Below are 16,065 nucleotides of genomic sequence, written 5' to 3' on the forward strand. Positions count from 1 at the left end.
CCTACTGCATTTGGAAATTTCTTTATTGGTTTTATTACAAAAACTGAAAGTTGGCACCCTAGTTGATCTGTGTAATATTTACATTCTTCAAATATCTTCACAGTAACTGTTAATATTATCTACATAATGGCTTTTAAATCAAAATACCATTCAAGTCCAGATTTCAGGCCCAGTGAAAACACAGCAAACTTTGTCATACTTACTCTAAGTATAGCATACGAAAAACAAACAGTTTAGGTGTACAAAAAAAGAAACAACTACTCAACAGAATACTTAAGCAATTTCATCAATAATACTGCACATGGCAGCATCCTTGTCCCACGTTTTGTCCCTCTTTGAAGTATGGACGCTCTTGTCCTGGTGACCTGCTGCCATACAGCTGGCCGCTGCTTCCTCTATATCCATTGGCTCAGTTTTCAGCCTGGGGGCCTGCCCAAAAGAACAACTAACACTAGCTGCTGCAGACACACTCCCATCCCCAGCACCATCTGGACCCTCCATCTGTGGTAAGTCATCAGGTAAGGAGGCAAGGCACCCCTGGATCATCTCCACCACCCTCTCCAGATGTTTCTGGAACCTCTCAGCTGTCTCTAGCCTCTGTCTCTTCTGCACCTCCATCATCACCCTCAGTGTCTCCCTGGCTTGATGTGGCCTGTACTCATTAATCAGGTGGTGCATATGAACAAACAGAAGCTTCAAGTCCTCCAGCTTCTCTTCACGCTTTATACTGCCAGGGCTCTTGATAAGGATGTCCAACAGGTCCAGAAAGTTCACAAGAATGGACATGTTGAGCTTCTTAAGCTCCCGTTTGTGATCAAACTGCATAGGATGGAGCCTCTCAATGCCTTGGCTCTCCAGTGGCCGGATGATGAGGTCATCACACTGGAACTGGTTGCCAAACATCATGTAGCTGTCTCTGATGGGTGGAGGCGGCTTCGGAGCAAGACCCTTGCGGATGTTTTCATCTGTGTACTCTTTGATGTACTGCATAGGTGGAGGAGGCAGGGCACTAACCTGCTGTGGTTCACTCATGATGCTGACCTGAAACGGTAACAAAAACTGTTAATCAGTCTTTTTTCCTTCCCAAGCAATACAAAACAAGTTCTCCCCCTTTTTAAATAAGAAATAAGTTTAATTGTGTATGCCAGTTGTGAGTTAAAATACCACTTAAGGTTTCCTCTATATCATTTTAACAGTAACATGCATTGTGATATGTTTACAAGTAATTGAAAACAGTAATGACAGAAAGAGTCTACACATTTACATAAAGGTAACAATGCTATCATAAAACAGGCTGTATTACAACTATTCAAAAGGTTAGGCTAATGTGACATGCTATGGCTACATGTCTAAAAACAAACACGTGCTTTTAGTCGAGTAAAGGGTACACGCACTCATTACCAATGAACTAACCTGTGACTGAGTTGTCACAACTAACAGAAAGGAGTTAAAAACAGTATTTTTCATTTAGCCTAGCTACATGTTGTAGAGTCGAATAACGTAACGTTAGCTTACTCGGCTAACGTTACTGTTCAATGCAGAAATGAGCTATGTTTAAGTACTTTACGTTTCCACCTCTGGAAATAACTTGTATATTTGTATATTCACTTCGGTAGACAATCGAGGCAACATTTGGCTGTTTCCATTTGCAGCAGCAGCAAGATCTTCCCCATATAAATTAGCGTTAACATTATGCAAAAACAAAGTTAGCCTGCTAATGTTATATGTCAGTAACGTTAACGTAATAAGCGAGCGACGCTAGTTACGTTAGCGGCTATCTGTTAGAACAACTGCTGAGCAGATAACGTATTATAATTTACTATCTGAAATATTGATTCACTTTGGTGACTGTGTAGCTCTACAACCAGGCGTTAGGCGACAGCAGAACCACTGCGGTATAGAGAAAAACGTAGCTAACTAGCTAGCTAGCTAAATATGTGGCTAGTGTTGGTATAGCAGTAACGTTAACGTTAGCTAGCTAGCTAGCTACTTCTGCTAACCTCTGCTAACTAGCTTAGTTACGTCAGTACCACGAACTGACTAACAAAATATGCGAATGAAAAGAAAGCGATGATACGTTTACACACCCCTTAAATGACTCCTTAGTTGCTGAATGTAGACTTTAAATAAGAAATGTCACAGATGTATCTAATCGTACAACTAGCTCATGACTAGCTAGCTTAGCGCCTTCCATTTACTGACATGAACGTTCGCCTCTGTCCCAATTCCATTGGCCGTACTCTGTGAACGTGACGTGTTTGGTCGTGAGGATTGGACAAACAAACTAAACGCTTATTGGCTGTAGTATTTAGCAGTAGAACTAAGATCCTCTAGCTTTAATTAACCGATATGTAGGTTGGTTTTGTACTATTTGATAAAAGCTTGCTTCTTCAAAATTGTTGTGGTGGTAGAGATACAACGTAAAAGGTAAGCTTCTTTTTACGGCATACTTTGTGATTATAAAACATTCTGTCCCCTATAACGTTAATAATAAAAAGTGCATTTCTTAAACTAATTTCTGGCACAGCTGTGAGCTGTAGAGGCCTATTTAAACCACTTTTGTTGTCATTGCATTAGGCTATACAAAGATGTTTTAAGCTAAAACTGCCTTCGTATAAACAAAAACCTGTAATAATGATTGATGACAATAATATTAACAGTCTATTTTTAAGGCACTTTTCAAACAAGAAGCACAAAATGATTTCCAGAGTTAGAAAAATAAGTAACAGGACATAAACATCATGAAAACAGTTGCCTGATGTAAATTTAAAAAAGTAAACTCATGATAAAAGAATTGAAAATACAGACATTATGTAAATCGACATCTTAAATATATTAGTTGTTAAGAAAAGACATTCTATAAAAATGGGTATTAACTAAACTAAACTAAAAAAAACAGTCCTGGTCCCAATTCACCTTAAGAATCACATCTTTTTTCTAAGTCAGTCATATGTGATAGACCTACAAACATGTCACTAAAATGTCTGGCCAGCATAACCTTTCAAACAATGCTGTCTAGACATGACGATGATGAATATATTAAATCCATCATTCTTATTATGTCATATCTCCAAATTAAATTAAGACTTTACACATTTTTATAGTTCATTAATGACATTGTAACCATTGTAGAAATGATCAAATTGGACCAAATGAATTTACATTTCCCAATCCACAGCAGACAGGGTCCTTCATAAAGAGGCTGGAAGTTTATTTAGAAATTTAGTAATATAAACATTTTTGTGAAATTTGAATTTTCATATTTGAAGGTTGTACTAATTTCATAATACAACTCAATGAGTATTTGGGAAATACAAATATTCAGTTCAAAATGTACTTCTCATTATTCATATATAGGCCTACATTACTACAAAGTACACTCCTTCACATTCAGTCTTATTCATTTGCAATACTGTCTACACACATTTATCATATCATTATATTACTTCATTCATATGTTATTTGTTTATAATATAGCCCTGTATCTTAACTTGCACTATTTTTTTTCTTATAGATCCAGATTTAGCTTTTACTTGCGTTTTTGTCTTGTAGTTATTTAATGAGCATTGAGGCCTGAGATTTACATTGCCAATCACTACTTCTATTATTGTTGTGCACATACATGACTAATAAAAAAAACCTTGAACCTTGAACCTTTTACCCCTATGAAATTACTACAATTAATTAAAAAAAAATCCTTGACCCTGATTTTGTGACATTGTCTTTATTTTTCAACAAAAAGTTCCTTACCTTCAGTGAAAATGGATCCAGACCAGATCAGCTATTTTAATGCAGACTAAATTGTAGAAACACTTTTCCTGATGGTGGTGCTATAGCAGCCATCTAAATCAGGGGTGGCCAACCTGTGGCTCTTGAGCCGTATGCGGCTCTTTGCCTGCTCCTGTGAGGCTCTTACTGTGTGACTGGGGGCTGTGTCATTGGTTGATTGTTGTTTTTAACTTTTCTGAAACATACAGTATTTCAGATAAGTAAAAAAAAAAAAAAAACACATTTGAATGCATCTGCCAATACATTTGCCAATTATTTTAAAATGGAAAATAATGCAGCAGAGTTTTGAGGACAGATTCTGCAACCTGAGGAAAAACAGCGGCCACAGATCACCTTCCTCGTTAACCCTTTCACTGCTGAATCCGATTGTTTGAAAGACCCTTTAGTGACAAATGAGTGAGAGAGTTGCTTCGAGTGGCCACAACCGAGTTCAAGCAAGACCTGAAAAGGACTGTGGATAACAAAGACTGTCAGGTTTCCCACTGAGTCAGTCTAAGTGAGAAAAAAAAAATATGAAAACTGCTATGTATTATGACTGTCATTAGATCTGGAAGACACTGTTGCTGTTGTAGTGTGGACGTGCATGTGTGGCTTTTTGCTATGGTGCGGTTTTTTTTGTGGCTCTTTATACCTAACTGGTTGGCCACCCCTGATCTAAATCCTCCATGTTTTGTGAGGATGAATTGTTTTAGTTTCTAACTCTTTAACTTTCTAAAATTCTACACTCAAACTGTATTGTTTTTTAACAAGATCAAAAAGTCACCTTTTTTGCTTCATGAAAGGTAGTGGAACCCAATTCTATAAGTTCTAATCAACACGGTTTTTCTCACATAGCCTGAACAATCCCAGCACAATTATCTGTCTCTATTTGTCTGTTATCATCAATAAAAAAGACAAAAACCAACTAACAAGGGTTGTGTGTAATCAGAGACGGATATGATGACAGTGAGGCTTAATCAAAGAAACAAGGCAAATCATACATATATACAGGCAAGCCAACATTATATAACACAAACACTTTTCCAGAATCTTCTTTATCTTCTTCTTTTTTTCAGTTTTAAAACACAGTAGTTAAGTAATTTTGTTTTCAAGTAAGTTTGAAGTGTTCAATAGGTGTTGTTTCATAGTAACATTTAGTTTATGCTCTCATTTTCTTTATCAAATTAACACCCTTGTCCAATCTTTACATTTTTAACAAAACTTTGTGTTGTTACAAGGCAAACCTTCAAGGTGCATATTTTGGTGGAAAATGTTCAAAAGTACAGAGATTAAACAATCCCCCTCCTACTGCACACCCTACACTGACTTATTGCAACATAGTTAGTGAAAGTACATGTGACTGTACTGTGTGTGTGTGTGTGTGTGTGTGTGTGTGTGTGTGTGTGTGTGTGAGATTGTGTTCATAAGCACAACCCATTTCATGCCGTAGGATGTGGTTTACCGAGTGCAACAAGTTTATGCCGGAAGCTCCAGGGCTTCTATCAAGTTATCATCTACAATTTTTTTCTTCTGTCACTGTCAGGTACTTCGCCTCTCTCCGTGAGCCAAAAGCTAGCAGTGTTTTTTCAGTGTTGTTCATAGCCGTTACCATGTTCCCCAGGGTGATCTTGAAGGGAACTATGATTAAAAAATCTCAACAAAAGAAGAAAACATCACCATGCAACTACAAAGAGAGATTTTTTGTATTGGACACCCAAGACCTGAAGTATTCTGAACGCCGCCCCGGGGTAAGAATGCACTTAATCTACAAATACACTGGATTTAAATGAGAAATTATGCAATCTGAAGGCTAAGTCTGTAAAGTTGGCCTAAGAGGAAACTATTATTTAAATCATATCCACGGTGTGTAAAGCACACATAAAGTTAAGATCATGTTGTTTCAGAAAAAGCCCATGCTGAAAGGTTGCATCGAGCTGTCCAAAATCAAGTGTGTGGAGATTGTGTGTAGTGAGATCCCCATACCATGCAGCTATAAGTACCCCTTTCAGGTGAGGTTATACACAATAATTAAATATAGTGTTATAAACAGTAAGTTTAATGCATACGATTAAGCATGTAGTATAAGTGTGACATAACACAAGAACAAAAGCAGTATTTTCTTAAATGAAAATGTCCCTTCAGGTTTTTCACAACAACCACTACCTCTACATCTTCGCCCCAGACAATGATTGCCGTCAGCGATGGGTCAAAGCTCTTAAAGAGGGTAAGCAATTTTTACCACGTTATGCTATGCCATTTTTATAAGAAATTATTGTGAACCCTTGATTGTAATTCAAAAGTTTGATATTTCTTTTATTCTGTCTGATATAGAGACAAAGCGTAACAATTTGGTTGCGAAATACCATCCAAACTTCTGGATGGATGGAAAATGGAAATGCTGCCAACAAACAGAGAAACTGGCGCCAGGTTGTCAAGTATATGACCCAGTTGGTTATGGTTTGTATTATTTCTTTTCTTCTTCTTGTTTCTCATATATTTTCAAAAAGGGTTTAAGTCTGATTTGTGTATTTGATTTATTCTGACATTGTCTCATCCATATAACACTACATTATAAGTAGATTAAAAACAATCTTAAGTACATAATGGTACATGGTAATGTGAGTTTTCTTAGCATTCTACAGAATCCAATGTAAAATCACCATTTCTCTGATTGCATTTTTCTAATTCCACAGCTTCTAAAAAGCCACTTCCTCAACTCCCGGATCCAGAGGTACCTTCTGAAGCATAAACACACCAACATGTTGACATATGATTTGTGTGTTAATCAATAATGTTCAATTTACAGACATCAGACCAAATTACTTTTTTAAAATTTATTCTGTTGCCAGTACCAATGCACATGTGGTCTGGGCACAGAAGATTATTTTGCAGCTCGGTTTGTTATCTTGTATTTGTCATATATCTCACGATTGCTGACAATGTGATGCTAGTTGCTCAATCTAATATAACCCAAATAGCGTAATATGTGATGAAGTTTTAGTTAAAGTCCTTTACTATGGGGTGTTTGGTCTGCTCCGTGCCTTGTCCGTGTCACTGCTGTAAAGCATTTTGTTTTTTTTAGGTAATTAGATGCAGTTTCTTTTATTTTATTTTTTTATCTTTGCAAGATGGGACTGCGAGACGCAGGACAGAGGAAGGTTATCGCCCTGCAGGACTACACACCGCTCGGAGACGATGACCTGCCCCTTCAGAAAGACAAGGAGTACATCCTTATTAAAAGCTCCCACTCTGACTGGTGGGCCGTACAGGATGACAAGGGGTAGGGCCCAATAAAGACATTTTTTTTTTCTGAAAACAATAGCACTTTTTTTCAATAGAAAGGATAATTATAAGTCTATGATTAATAAATATTTGTTCACCCCTCATCAGGGACACAGGCTTTGTACCCAGTACTTACGTGGCTGAAAAATCCAGCAACAACTTTCAGAGATTTGAGTGAGTGTGATTTAATTTCTCTTCTCTGCATATCCATCCTGCCCTCTATACAACTCATTTATTTGTGGTTGATTTGTCTTCTAACAGATGGTACAACAAAAACATAACCAGAGGGGAAGCAGAAGTTTTGTTAATGAAACAGGTAAAAAACAATGGATCCAGAGATTATTCCCTTTCCATTAATTTATTCTTCCGGCCGTGTTTTGACAGAAAACATGCTCCAAATGATAGTTCTGGTGATAATTAACAGGATGTTGCTCCCGTGTGACGCAGTGCACTTTTGCTGTGACTGTGCCACCTACAGTAGTCTCACATTTGCAAAGAATAATGCAAATGCACCTGCACATTGAGATAGTGACAAGACATGGGCCCTAAAAAATGTTTCACAACCACAATGTTTCCTCCAATGTTGAATTTCCTGCTGTGAAGTGCTTTGCTAAATTTTGCAAGCGGGAAGCAGAACACCTATCCCCATCATTACTCAAAATGACTGCTAGGCCGGTCCTGCTATTATCTGCAGATTAAACAAACAATCAATAAACATGTCTGGCGTTACAAATATGTTATTTAATTTGGATGATTTTGTGTTGTTTGTACTTTTAGGCGAAAGAAGGTTCATTCATGGTGCGTGACTCCAGACAGGCAGGAGTCTACACAGTGTCAGTCTTCACCAAAGCGGCGGGGTAATGTCACCTCCTTCTCACATATTTAGCCGGTACAAATTATGACTCATGATTAGCAGATAATATGGTGCTAAATATACATAGATCAAATATACTTGCTTCTTTGTGTAAATCCTTAGATGCTCCAGAATGACTAATAATAGGTTGACATGCCTGGTGTATATTTAGAATGAATGTGACTTGAAATCAGTGGCATTTTTATCATAACACATCTTAACACATAAAATACACATGTCATACAAGCATCTCTTTGTTGCCTTTAGGTCGAATGGGGAGAAGAATCCAAGAGTGAAACATTACCAAATAAGACAGACAGAAACAGGAGAGGCCACATACTACCTGGCAGAGAAGTACCTGTTCAGCACCATTCCTGAGCTCATCTATTACCACCAACACAATGCTGCTGGTAAGTGTGCTAGATTTCCACATGCAACACTGCTAACACAAATAGATCAGATGCCAAAAGGAAGTTCAGCTAAAAAAATAAATGTCTTTTATTATGTCTTTGTGTCATCTGTGTGGCAGGCCTGATAACGCGTTTGAGACACCCTGTATCTCAAGACGGAGGCTGCTCTCACGACATTGCTGATCACTCAAAAGGTTAGAGGATGAACTGTTGTGTGAATGGGTCAGCTGGTTGAACTGGAGCTCAAAACAATCAAAACTTAATGCTGAAGAGAATCTTGTTTTTGCTCACCTCTAGTGGTTCTATACACAAATATTCTCAGGGTACGTTCAGGACACTACACTCTAGTCTATGTCCATGACCTTCCACTTCCGGGATTGCTCCGGTGCCGCCCGAAATTTCACCGGATGTCATTCTTTTCGGCTGGATGTCTGTTGCACGACTAAAACTACTTTTCAACATACACATGTTCCACCAAAACAAGTTCCTTCCTGAGGCTATTTAGCAGAGGCACCGTGGCTCCGTCCGGCTCTTAGCACCGCCCAAGACGATTGTGATTGGTTTAAAGAAATGCCAATAAACCAGAGTATGTTTTTCTCTCATCCCAGAATGCTGTGTGGACTAGCCAGACCCTCCTCTGCAGCGCTGTGGAGGAAGGTCTGGCATTGCGAAACTAACTGCACCCTGACAATTATCTGATTGTTGGTGTTGTGCAACAAACCTGCAACTTCCATAATGCTTTGATTATAACAGAGATGCTCACGTGTCTCTGAGCTAGAGTCCAAGTCAAGTCTAAAGTCTCTGAGCTAGAGTCCACATATTTGGCATTCAGCGCTTCTTTGTCTGGACCTTGTTGTATGGAGTTTTTCAAAGCCAAAGCTTCTGATGAAAGGTACAGCTGCTGCCGGTGCTGTCGACATGTTTGTTGTCCTCTCTCACGTGTGACCACATTCAGCAGATACGTTACCTATTACATGTTACGCAGGGAGGGGAATAACAATTTAGCTTATGAGACGTTTCCTAAAAATTAAAGATTGTTCACGAGTCCCACATCTCGAGTCCGAGTTGAGTCTGAAGTCTTTTGAGGACGAGTCTCAAATTAAGTGTGGAGTCACTGGCCCTCATTTATCAACGTGTATTATTTGGCAGTCTGAAAACTGGTATTAAAGGCTGTAGAAAGAATGCAGAATGGAAAGAGATCACTGATGCGGTCAACAGTGTTGCCGTGGTAAATCGGACTCCAGCTTAAGTTTATTTAATTTATACATCCTTGACATATCTATGCTATAGTCTTAATAGTAATATACAGGCTTATATTGCAATCTCTTAGGGCTACATGGTGTACCTATATTTAAATAAACATACAGTAGTGGAGTTTATGCAGTGTCTTTTATTTTACTCGTGCTTTTTTCATCGTTCACTTGTGGCCATTAACGACACTTTAAAAGAAAAACAAAAACCTGGAGAATAAATAAAAATGTTGTGCATCGTCATGTTTCCTGTATTGAGTATCATTGCCAAACATAACACTATACCTTTTAAAAGCGAGGAATAATATCCTGTCTCCTTGGTATAGCCCCAGTTGGGGCTGTGCTGGACACTGTTCTCTGGGCATCGGGTCATCTGGCTCCAGAACCCCACAGGCTAAAACAATGTTGCAGACTTTTTCTGCTGTGTATAGTAGGGTCCCCCCCACTGATGCAAGACAGAGCCATCTGCCCTTAATCAATCCGATGGAGTGTTCCACCGTGGCCCATGCGCGTACATGTGCACTGTTGTACCGATTGCTAATAAGTGATGAACTGATGACTTCTCCTTGTCCTGTTAAACTGATTATGTGCTGCACCGCAAGTCCACACTGACTCGAAAACTTGCGTACACGAGTTCAGACCAGACATGAGATTTTATCGCAGCCTACGCTCACGTTCAAATTGATAAATGCCTTGCTTTGTGTAGGAATTGGCGTACGCCCGTCCTACGCCTGTTTTAGGTCGTACGCACGTTTCATAAATGAGGGCCACTGTGTGTGCGACTAGAGTCCGAGGCTAAAACTAGAGTCCCCATCTCTGGATTATAATTAATATATAAGTATTATAGTACTATAATTAAAATAAAAGTATTTATGTTATTTTATCCTAACAAGTTTATCAGTGTTGTTGTTCACCACCTGTTTTCTGCTCAGCAGATCAGTGGGAGGTGCACCCTGAGGACCTGACCCTGGGTCAGGAGTTAGGCAGCGGCCAGTTTGGGCTGGTGCTGGAAGGGAGATGGAGGGGGAAGAGGGTGGCGGTGAAGATGATACGAGAAGAGTGCATGTCAGACGAGGAATTTAAAGAAGAGGCAAGGGTCATGATGTAAGTGTATCCATAAAGTTGCTTCGTATTGTTCAGGCACAAGGAACCACTCAGCTGATGTGTGTGTGTGTGTGTGTGTGTGTGTGTGTGTGTGTGTGTTTTAACAGGAGATTGTCCCATTGTAAGCTTGTTCAGCTCTACGGCGTGCGCACCCACTGTTCTCCCATGTGTCTGGTGTTTGAGTTCATGGAGAACGGCTGTCTGTCAGACTACCTGCGAGCCAGGAAAGGCCGTTTGTCTCAGGACACGATGTTGGGGATGTGTCTGGATGTCAGTGAGGGGATGGCTTACCTGGAGCTCTCCAACTTCCTCCACAGAGATCTGGTAAACCAACATATATAATCAGTTTTTTAGGATACACTTTTGTATCTCTGCTCCGTCAGATTTCAATAGTTAATCCTTCATCTGTTCCTCTTTCTTCTGCAGGCTGCCAGGAACTGTCTAGTTTCAAAGAACAATGAGGTGAAGATATCTGACTTCGGCATGACCAGGTATGCTTTTCACCATAGACTGTTAATATTAATGGACAGAGCATATGTCACCCATTGGTTTGTTGAGATCTGCTATGAGTCGTAGAGTTTGCCGTTACGGGCACAGCCATCCTGGTTGGGATGTGACGATTGTAGACAAGAGGGAGGAGTGAGGGAGGAGTGAGGGAGGAGTGAGGGAGGAGCCCTTACACTCTACGTTACATTACACACTTTCACTGGCAATCACATCATAGCCACGCCCTAAAACACCCCCTGCTTTATCGCCGATTTTAAAATCAACGAGACCATAATTCAAAAAATGTGTTGCAGAAGACTTAAAACTAGCAATTGAGACCATAAACTCATTATGAAAATGTTTACTGAGGTAATAAATCAAGTGAGAAGTGGGTCACTTTCTCATAGTCTTCTACAGAAACCAAACTCCTTTTGCAACCGCACGTGTCGCCCCCTGCTGGAATTCAGAGAGAATGCAGGTTTAAGGATTCTCCCCCTGCTGGAAGTCAGAGAGGATGCAGGTTTAAGGCACGTCCGCATTTGCAGCACTTCGCAGAACCGGATGCTTTGTCCGTTAATATTTACAGTCAATACTTTTCACAGAATCTTTGTAAGGTCCACCATATTGTGTGGAATCTTTTAATCACAAAAACAGTTTGTGTCCCTCTCACCCCGGACACAAATCATATTCATATTATATTCATCATATTATCATATTAGTGTTTAATATTTTTGTTTGTTTATGTATGCACCAATCACAAAGCAAATTCCTCGTAAGTGTAACTTACTGTGGCAATACACCTTTGTCTGATTCTAACAATATTTATTATGATTTTGCTATAGCTAACAGTCAGCCTACATCCACTGCTGTGTAATGAAGTGTGTCTGCTCTCCGTACTGTAGGTTTGTGCTCGATGATCAGTACACAAGCTCCCAGTGCTCCAAGTTCCCAGTCAAGTGGTCAGCCCCTGAGGTCATCAAGTACTGCAAGTTCAGCAGCAAGTCCGATGTCTGGTCATTCGGTGTGTTCATCCGTCTATCTCTCTGCCTTTCACTTATTTGTGTGTTTGAGCGTCTCACTTGCTGTCCTTGTAGTCATGCAACATTCCTCCTTTGTCTTTTTTTTAACCATTTATATATTTTGGGATTGCATGTAAAGCTTGCACATGAAAACAACAGGTCTTAGGAGTTTTGCTGGCTGGTTACACATCAAAATCATCTGGGTTTCCCTGATAGCACATTGACTCTGGTGTTTTCTGCTATAGTGAACTAAACTGGAAACTAAACATAATGATTGAAACCACAGTTGGAAGCAAACAGAAGCAATTTCAAGACACACATTTTTGTAACTTCTGAAGAAAAAGCAATGAAAGTGTAAAAAAGCATGGGGCCTTTTTTATTTCATATATGTCATTGATTTATTTCTTTGTACATGTGTGCACCTGTGCCAAAGACCGTAAGTATTGGTAGCTCATTTTGTGGAGCAATGCCAACTATTGGATTTGCAGTAATCTCCCAAGAAGTTAATACTGTTAGGATCATCGCCAAAACAGGAGTACAGGCAAGCAACATATTGACCCAGCATGGACAGCTCCTTGGGACAAGATCCTGGGTTCAAAAGTTGTGCCTTGCTTGGATCTAACAGATGCAGAATAGCGCATTAAAAATAATTATGTTTAATTACAACTTCTATTTATTGACACAAAAATCAGGCTGAGTAATAAATATCTGAGAAGACAAAAATAACAAATTGTTAAGTATGAGGGTACTGCTAAATGGATAAACACATGGCTCTCAAAGCAGTCTATAATTAAATTGTCAGTCAGTCCTCTCACTTTGGATGAAGCTCGTCATAATCATTCAAAATAGTTTATGCAAAAGAGCTTACAAGGAACAACCAAAAGCATGCAAATGATTAAGCAGACACACAATAACTCATTTTGGTTTGTCTACATCAGGGGTTTTCAACGTGTTTTAGGCCAAGGACCCCTTAGCTGAGAGCGAGATGGGGTAGGGTACTACATGTACTGTATAAAATATAGTTGCATATTAAACTGGGCCGGATGAATGAAAATGAATGGATATTATGTATACATCATGTTTTAATGTTAAACATACATGTGGAAAGCACAGTGAATCCTTAAGCTTGACTGTATGGCTACCATAGTGGCTACCTTACCTATAGTAAGCTTATCTTCAATGTGTAAATCAATTTTTTTTCTTTTTCACAAATAGGAAAATTCATCTTTGATATTAATATGTTGAATTCATATTGATGTATAATTTCAGACATTTTAATTCTTGAAATTTTTGCAAGTTAGACACTTGCAAAAAGTTTTTCTTAACAACTTTTGACCTGCTTGTCCCCCTCCGACACACCTGTCTCATGTTGTAGATGTGTGAAGTATTTTTCTGTACCAATTCTTAAAAAAAAAAAAAAAAAATACTTTCAAAAAATGTTTTTTTGACATAATTTGGTTGTCCCCCTTTACTAACTCTGAGGACCCCCTATAGGTCACGGACCCTCTGTTGAAGATCTCTGGTCTACATCACTTAAACCGCATCTCTCTATGTGTTTATTCTATAACGATTGGAGTCTCCCTGTTTACCGCTGCTCAGGTGTGCTCATGTGGGAGGTGTACAACGAGGGCCGTCTTCCTTATGAGAACCGCACCAATGGTGAGGTGGTGGAATCCCTGAACTCAGGCCTGAGGCTGCTGAAGCCACGCTTGGCCCCAGACGCCGTCCACCAACTCATGGAGTGGTGCTGGAAGGAGGTAGGCACAGGAATTAAACAGATTCCTAGTAGACAAAACAGCTAACATAGTATCGTAGGTTTATTAGTTACAGACAGGGGCGTAGCACAAAATTCTGGGCCCTGTAGAAAGTCATTCTCTATGGGCCCCACCCCACATCCACAGCTATTCATTCTAGCATATCTTTGGGCCCTCATCACATAAGGGCCCTGGGTACTCAGTCCCCTTTACACCCCCAGTCCGACACCCCTGGTTACAGATATGTACTTTGTATGCTGTAATACGAATGAGCTGCATTAATCATGGTGTGACCTATTCTGCCATGCAAAGGCAAAAGGCAGTAACTACGTTTTTGCTCGAATATGAGTTAATGATATTTTTGGGACATTCAAGACATCCTTTATCATGTGGATAAGTATCTTGGTCAATTTTGTTGATAAAAATAAATCAATAAAATTAGTTAACAGTAACTTCCAAAAGCCCAGCAGAAACCAAGGCAGAACACCGTAACACCAGTTACCGCTCTTTGACTTTGTTTTGGAACACTCAAATTGAGTCAGGGTACAGAATAGCAATAAGTAGATGGCTATAAATAATTGTAAATCATGAGAAATATATGCCATGATCACTACATTTTATACAGGTGTTACTATAATGATTTTGTAAATGGTGATCAGCAACCACATATTGATAATGTGGCGTGACTTCTCACTTTTTGCAGACAATACAAATGCAGAGGATAACTTTAAAAAAGAGGTCAAAAGTCAAAAAGTCAAGTTTGAGCTCAAGATTTTTTATGTGGATACATATACTATTACTAAAACATCTAATTGCCAGATTTCCAGTGTCCTACCTCTAATTCATTTGGCTGGACAACTAAAAAACTTTAAAGTCATTTTCTCTTAAGGTCTTTTTTTTTCCTTTGTAGGGCCGTATTGCACAGTGATTTCCAGAGACAGAGCTAAAGAGTAAACAAGATGTCTATTTCAGTTGACCTTCTTAGAATAGACTAGCTCACAAACACACGGACAAGCAAAACTCATTGTAATAATGCTTTTTGGTTTTCATGTTCTCATTGTCAGAAACCAGAAGATCGTCCATGCTTTGCTGTCCTCCTGCATCAGCTGGCCTCCCTCTCAGACCTGTGAAGATAAGATTTGAGGTTGAAACCTATAAGAATATTTATTTATTTATTTATTGAATTATTACCAAATGTGTGTCAAATGTTTTTCAAAAGTGTCTTCCGATTAAGATGATTACAAGACATAAGACAGTTTCAAATTCCTGGATTTTGCACTTTATCTGTTTCATTCCTTTGCATATACAGTCTATTCCTAAGTAGGCTCTCACAGTACATTCACGCAGCTACTGCTGCTTACTGCAGGTTTATATTATGGTTTCAAATATTATATAAAGTCTCTGTACAGCAAATGGTGAGGTAGAAGAGATTGTTATATTGTTTAACCCACTGTTAATTAAATGGATCCATTGTAATTAAATGTTCTACGTATTTTTTTCGTCAGACATTTTCAGCCTATTTTTAGCACTAAAATGATGGAACTATTCAAACCACTGCAAAACCTAATCCCTTCCCTGCCATTCAAGTAGGCTCAGTGTTTGTGCCGCAAAAGGCCCCCGTTAACAGAACATGACTAAATTAAGCACAATTTCCTTTAAAAGTCACTACAAAATTGCAGTTTAGATATGGTCACACATAACTGGAAATTTATAAAAGCTAATAACAAACGGTCATTGCTGGGACAAATGTAGCATGTATTTGGCACCCCCAAATAGCAGTTTCAGTCTGTCAGTCAACCAGGCCAAGGGTTCTGCTCTGCAGGTGTAGTGGCCAAAGATGGAACTACAGGCCACGCAATGCTCTCTGGCCCAGAACAGCCCACAAACACCTACTGTATATACACACACTGTCACAAAATATCTACAAGTGCCAAGTCAAAGCTGGATCTTAACATCCACTACACGAGAAACAAAATATGTTAAAGAAAATTTCCAGAGCATGATCACACACATCAACATGACTATTTCAGTCTATTTTAATGTGGGCCAGCTGTTGGGAAAGTGGAGCGACAGAAAAAAAAGCATATGGGTTATGAGCACAGATCTAGATTTACTTATGCATTGGATGCATCCATGCAG

The 16,065-nt window shown here is 39.1% G+C and overlaps 2 protein-coding genes across 4 annotated transcripts; one reads left to right on the forward strand and one right to left on the reverse strand.

Moving 5' to 3' along the window:
- Positions 1-5: 5 nt before the first annotated feature.
- med7 (mediator complex subunit 7) lies at positions 6-2,276 on the reverse strand. Of its 2 annotated transcripts, none has more exons than XM_031302516.2 (2): positions 2,088-2,276; positions 6-1,041 (listed from the first exon to the last, which is right to left on the reverse strand). In XM_031302516.2, exon 2 carries the CDS (start codon positions 1,030-1,032, stop codon positions 274-276), a length of 759 nt encoding a protein of 252 aa, XP_031158376.1. In that variant the 5' UTR covers positions 1,033-1,041; positions 2,088-2,276; the 3' UTR covers positions 6-273. The 2 variants fall into 2 exon arrangements, with proteins under 2 accessions (XP_031158376.1, XP_031158377.1); XM_031302517.2 differs by lacking the exon at positions 2,088-2,276 and adding an exon at positions 1,841-2,072.
- Positions 2,277-5,261: 2,985 nt separating this feature from the next.
- itk (IL2 inducible T cell kinase) lies at positions 5,262-15,430 on the forward strand. 2 transcript variants are annotated; one of them, XM_031302564.2, is made up of 17 exons: positions 5,262-5,516; positions 5,673-5,777; positions 5,911-5,992; positions 6,100-6,225; positions 6,462-6,499; positions 6,897-7,048; positions 7,159-7,224; positions 7,312-7,366; positions 7,828-7,907; positions 8,171-8,313; positions 8,433-8,507; positions 10,496-10,667; positions 10,775-10,991; positions 11,094-11,158; positions 12,056-12,174; positions 13,772-13,929; positions 14,991-15,430. In XM_031302564.2, the coding sequence occupies exons 1-17, from the start codon at positions 5,379-5,381 to the stop codon at positions 15,054-15,056; spliced, it is 1,857 nt and encodes a 618-aa protein (XP_031158424.1). In that variant the 5' UTR covers positions 5,262-5,378; the 3' UTR covers positions 15,057-15,430. The 2 variants fall into 2 exon arrangements, with proteins under 2 accessions (XP_031158424.1, XP_031158425.1); XM_031302565.2 differs by having other exon boundaries at positions 5,263-5,516; positions 10,499-10,667.
- The last annotated feature ends 635 nt before the right edge of the window (positions 15,431-16,065 follow it).

Source organism: Sander lucioperca, chromosome 1 (assembly GCF_008315115.2).
Source record: "Sander lucioperca isolate FBNREF2018 chromosome 1, SLUC_FBN_1.2, whole genome shotgun sequence".
NCBI lineage: Eukaryota > Metazoa > Chordata > Actinopteri > Perciformes > Percidae > Sander > Sander lucioperca.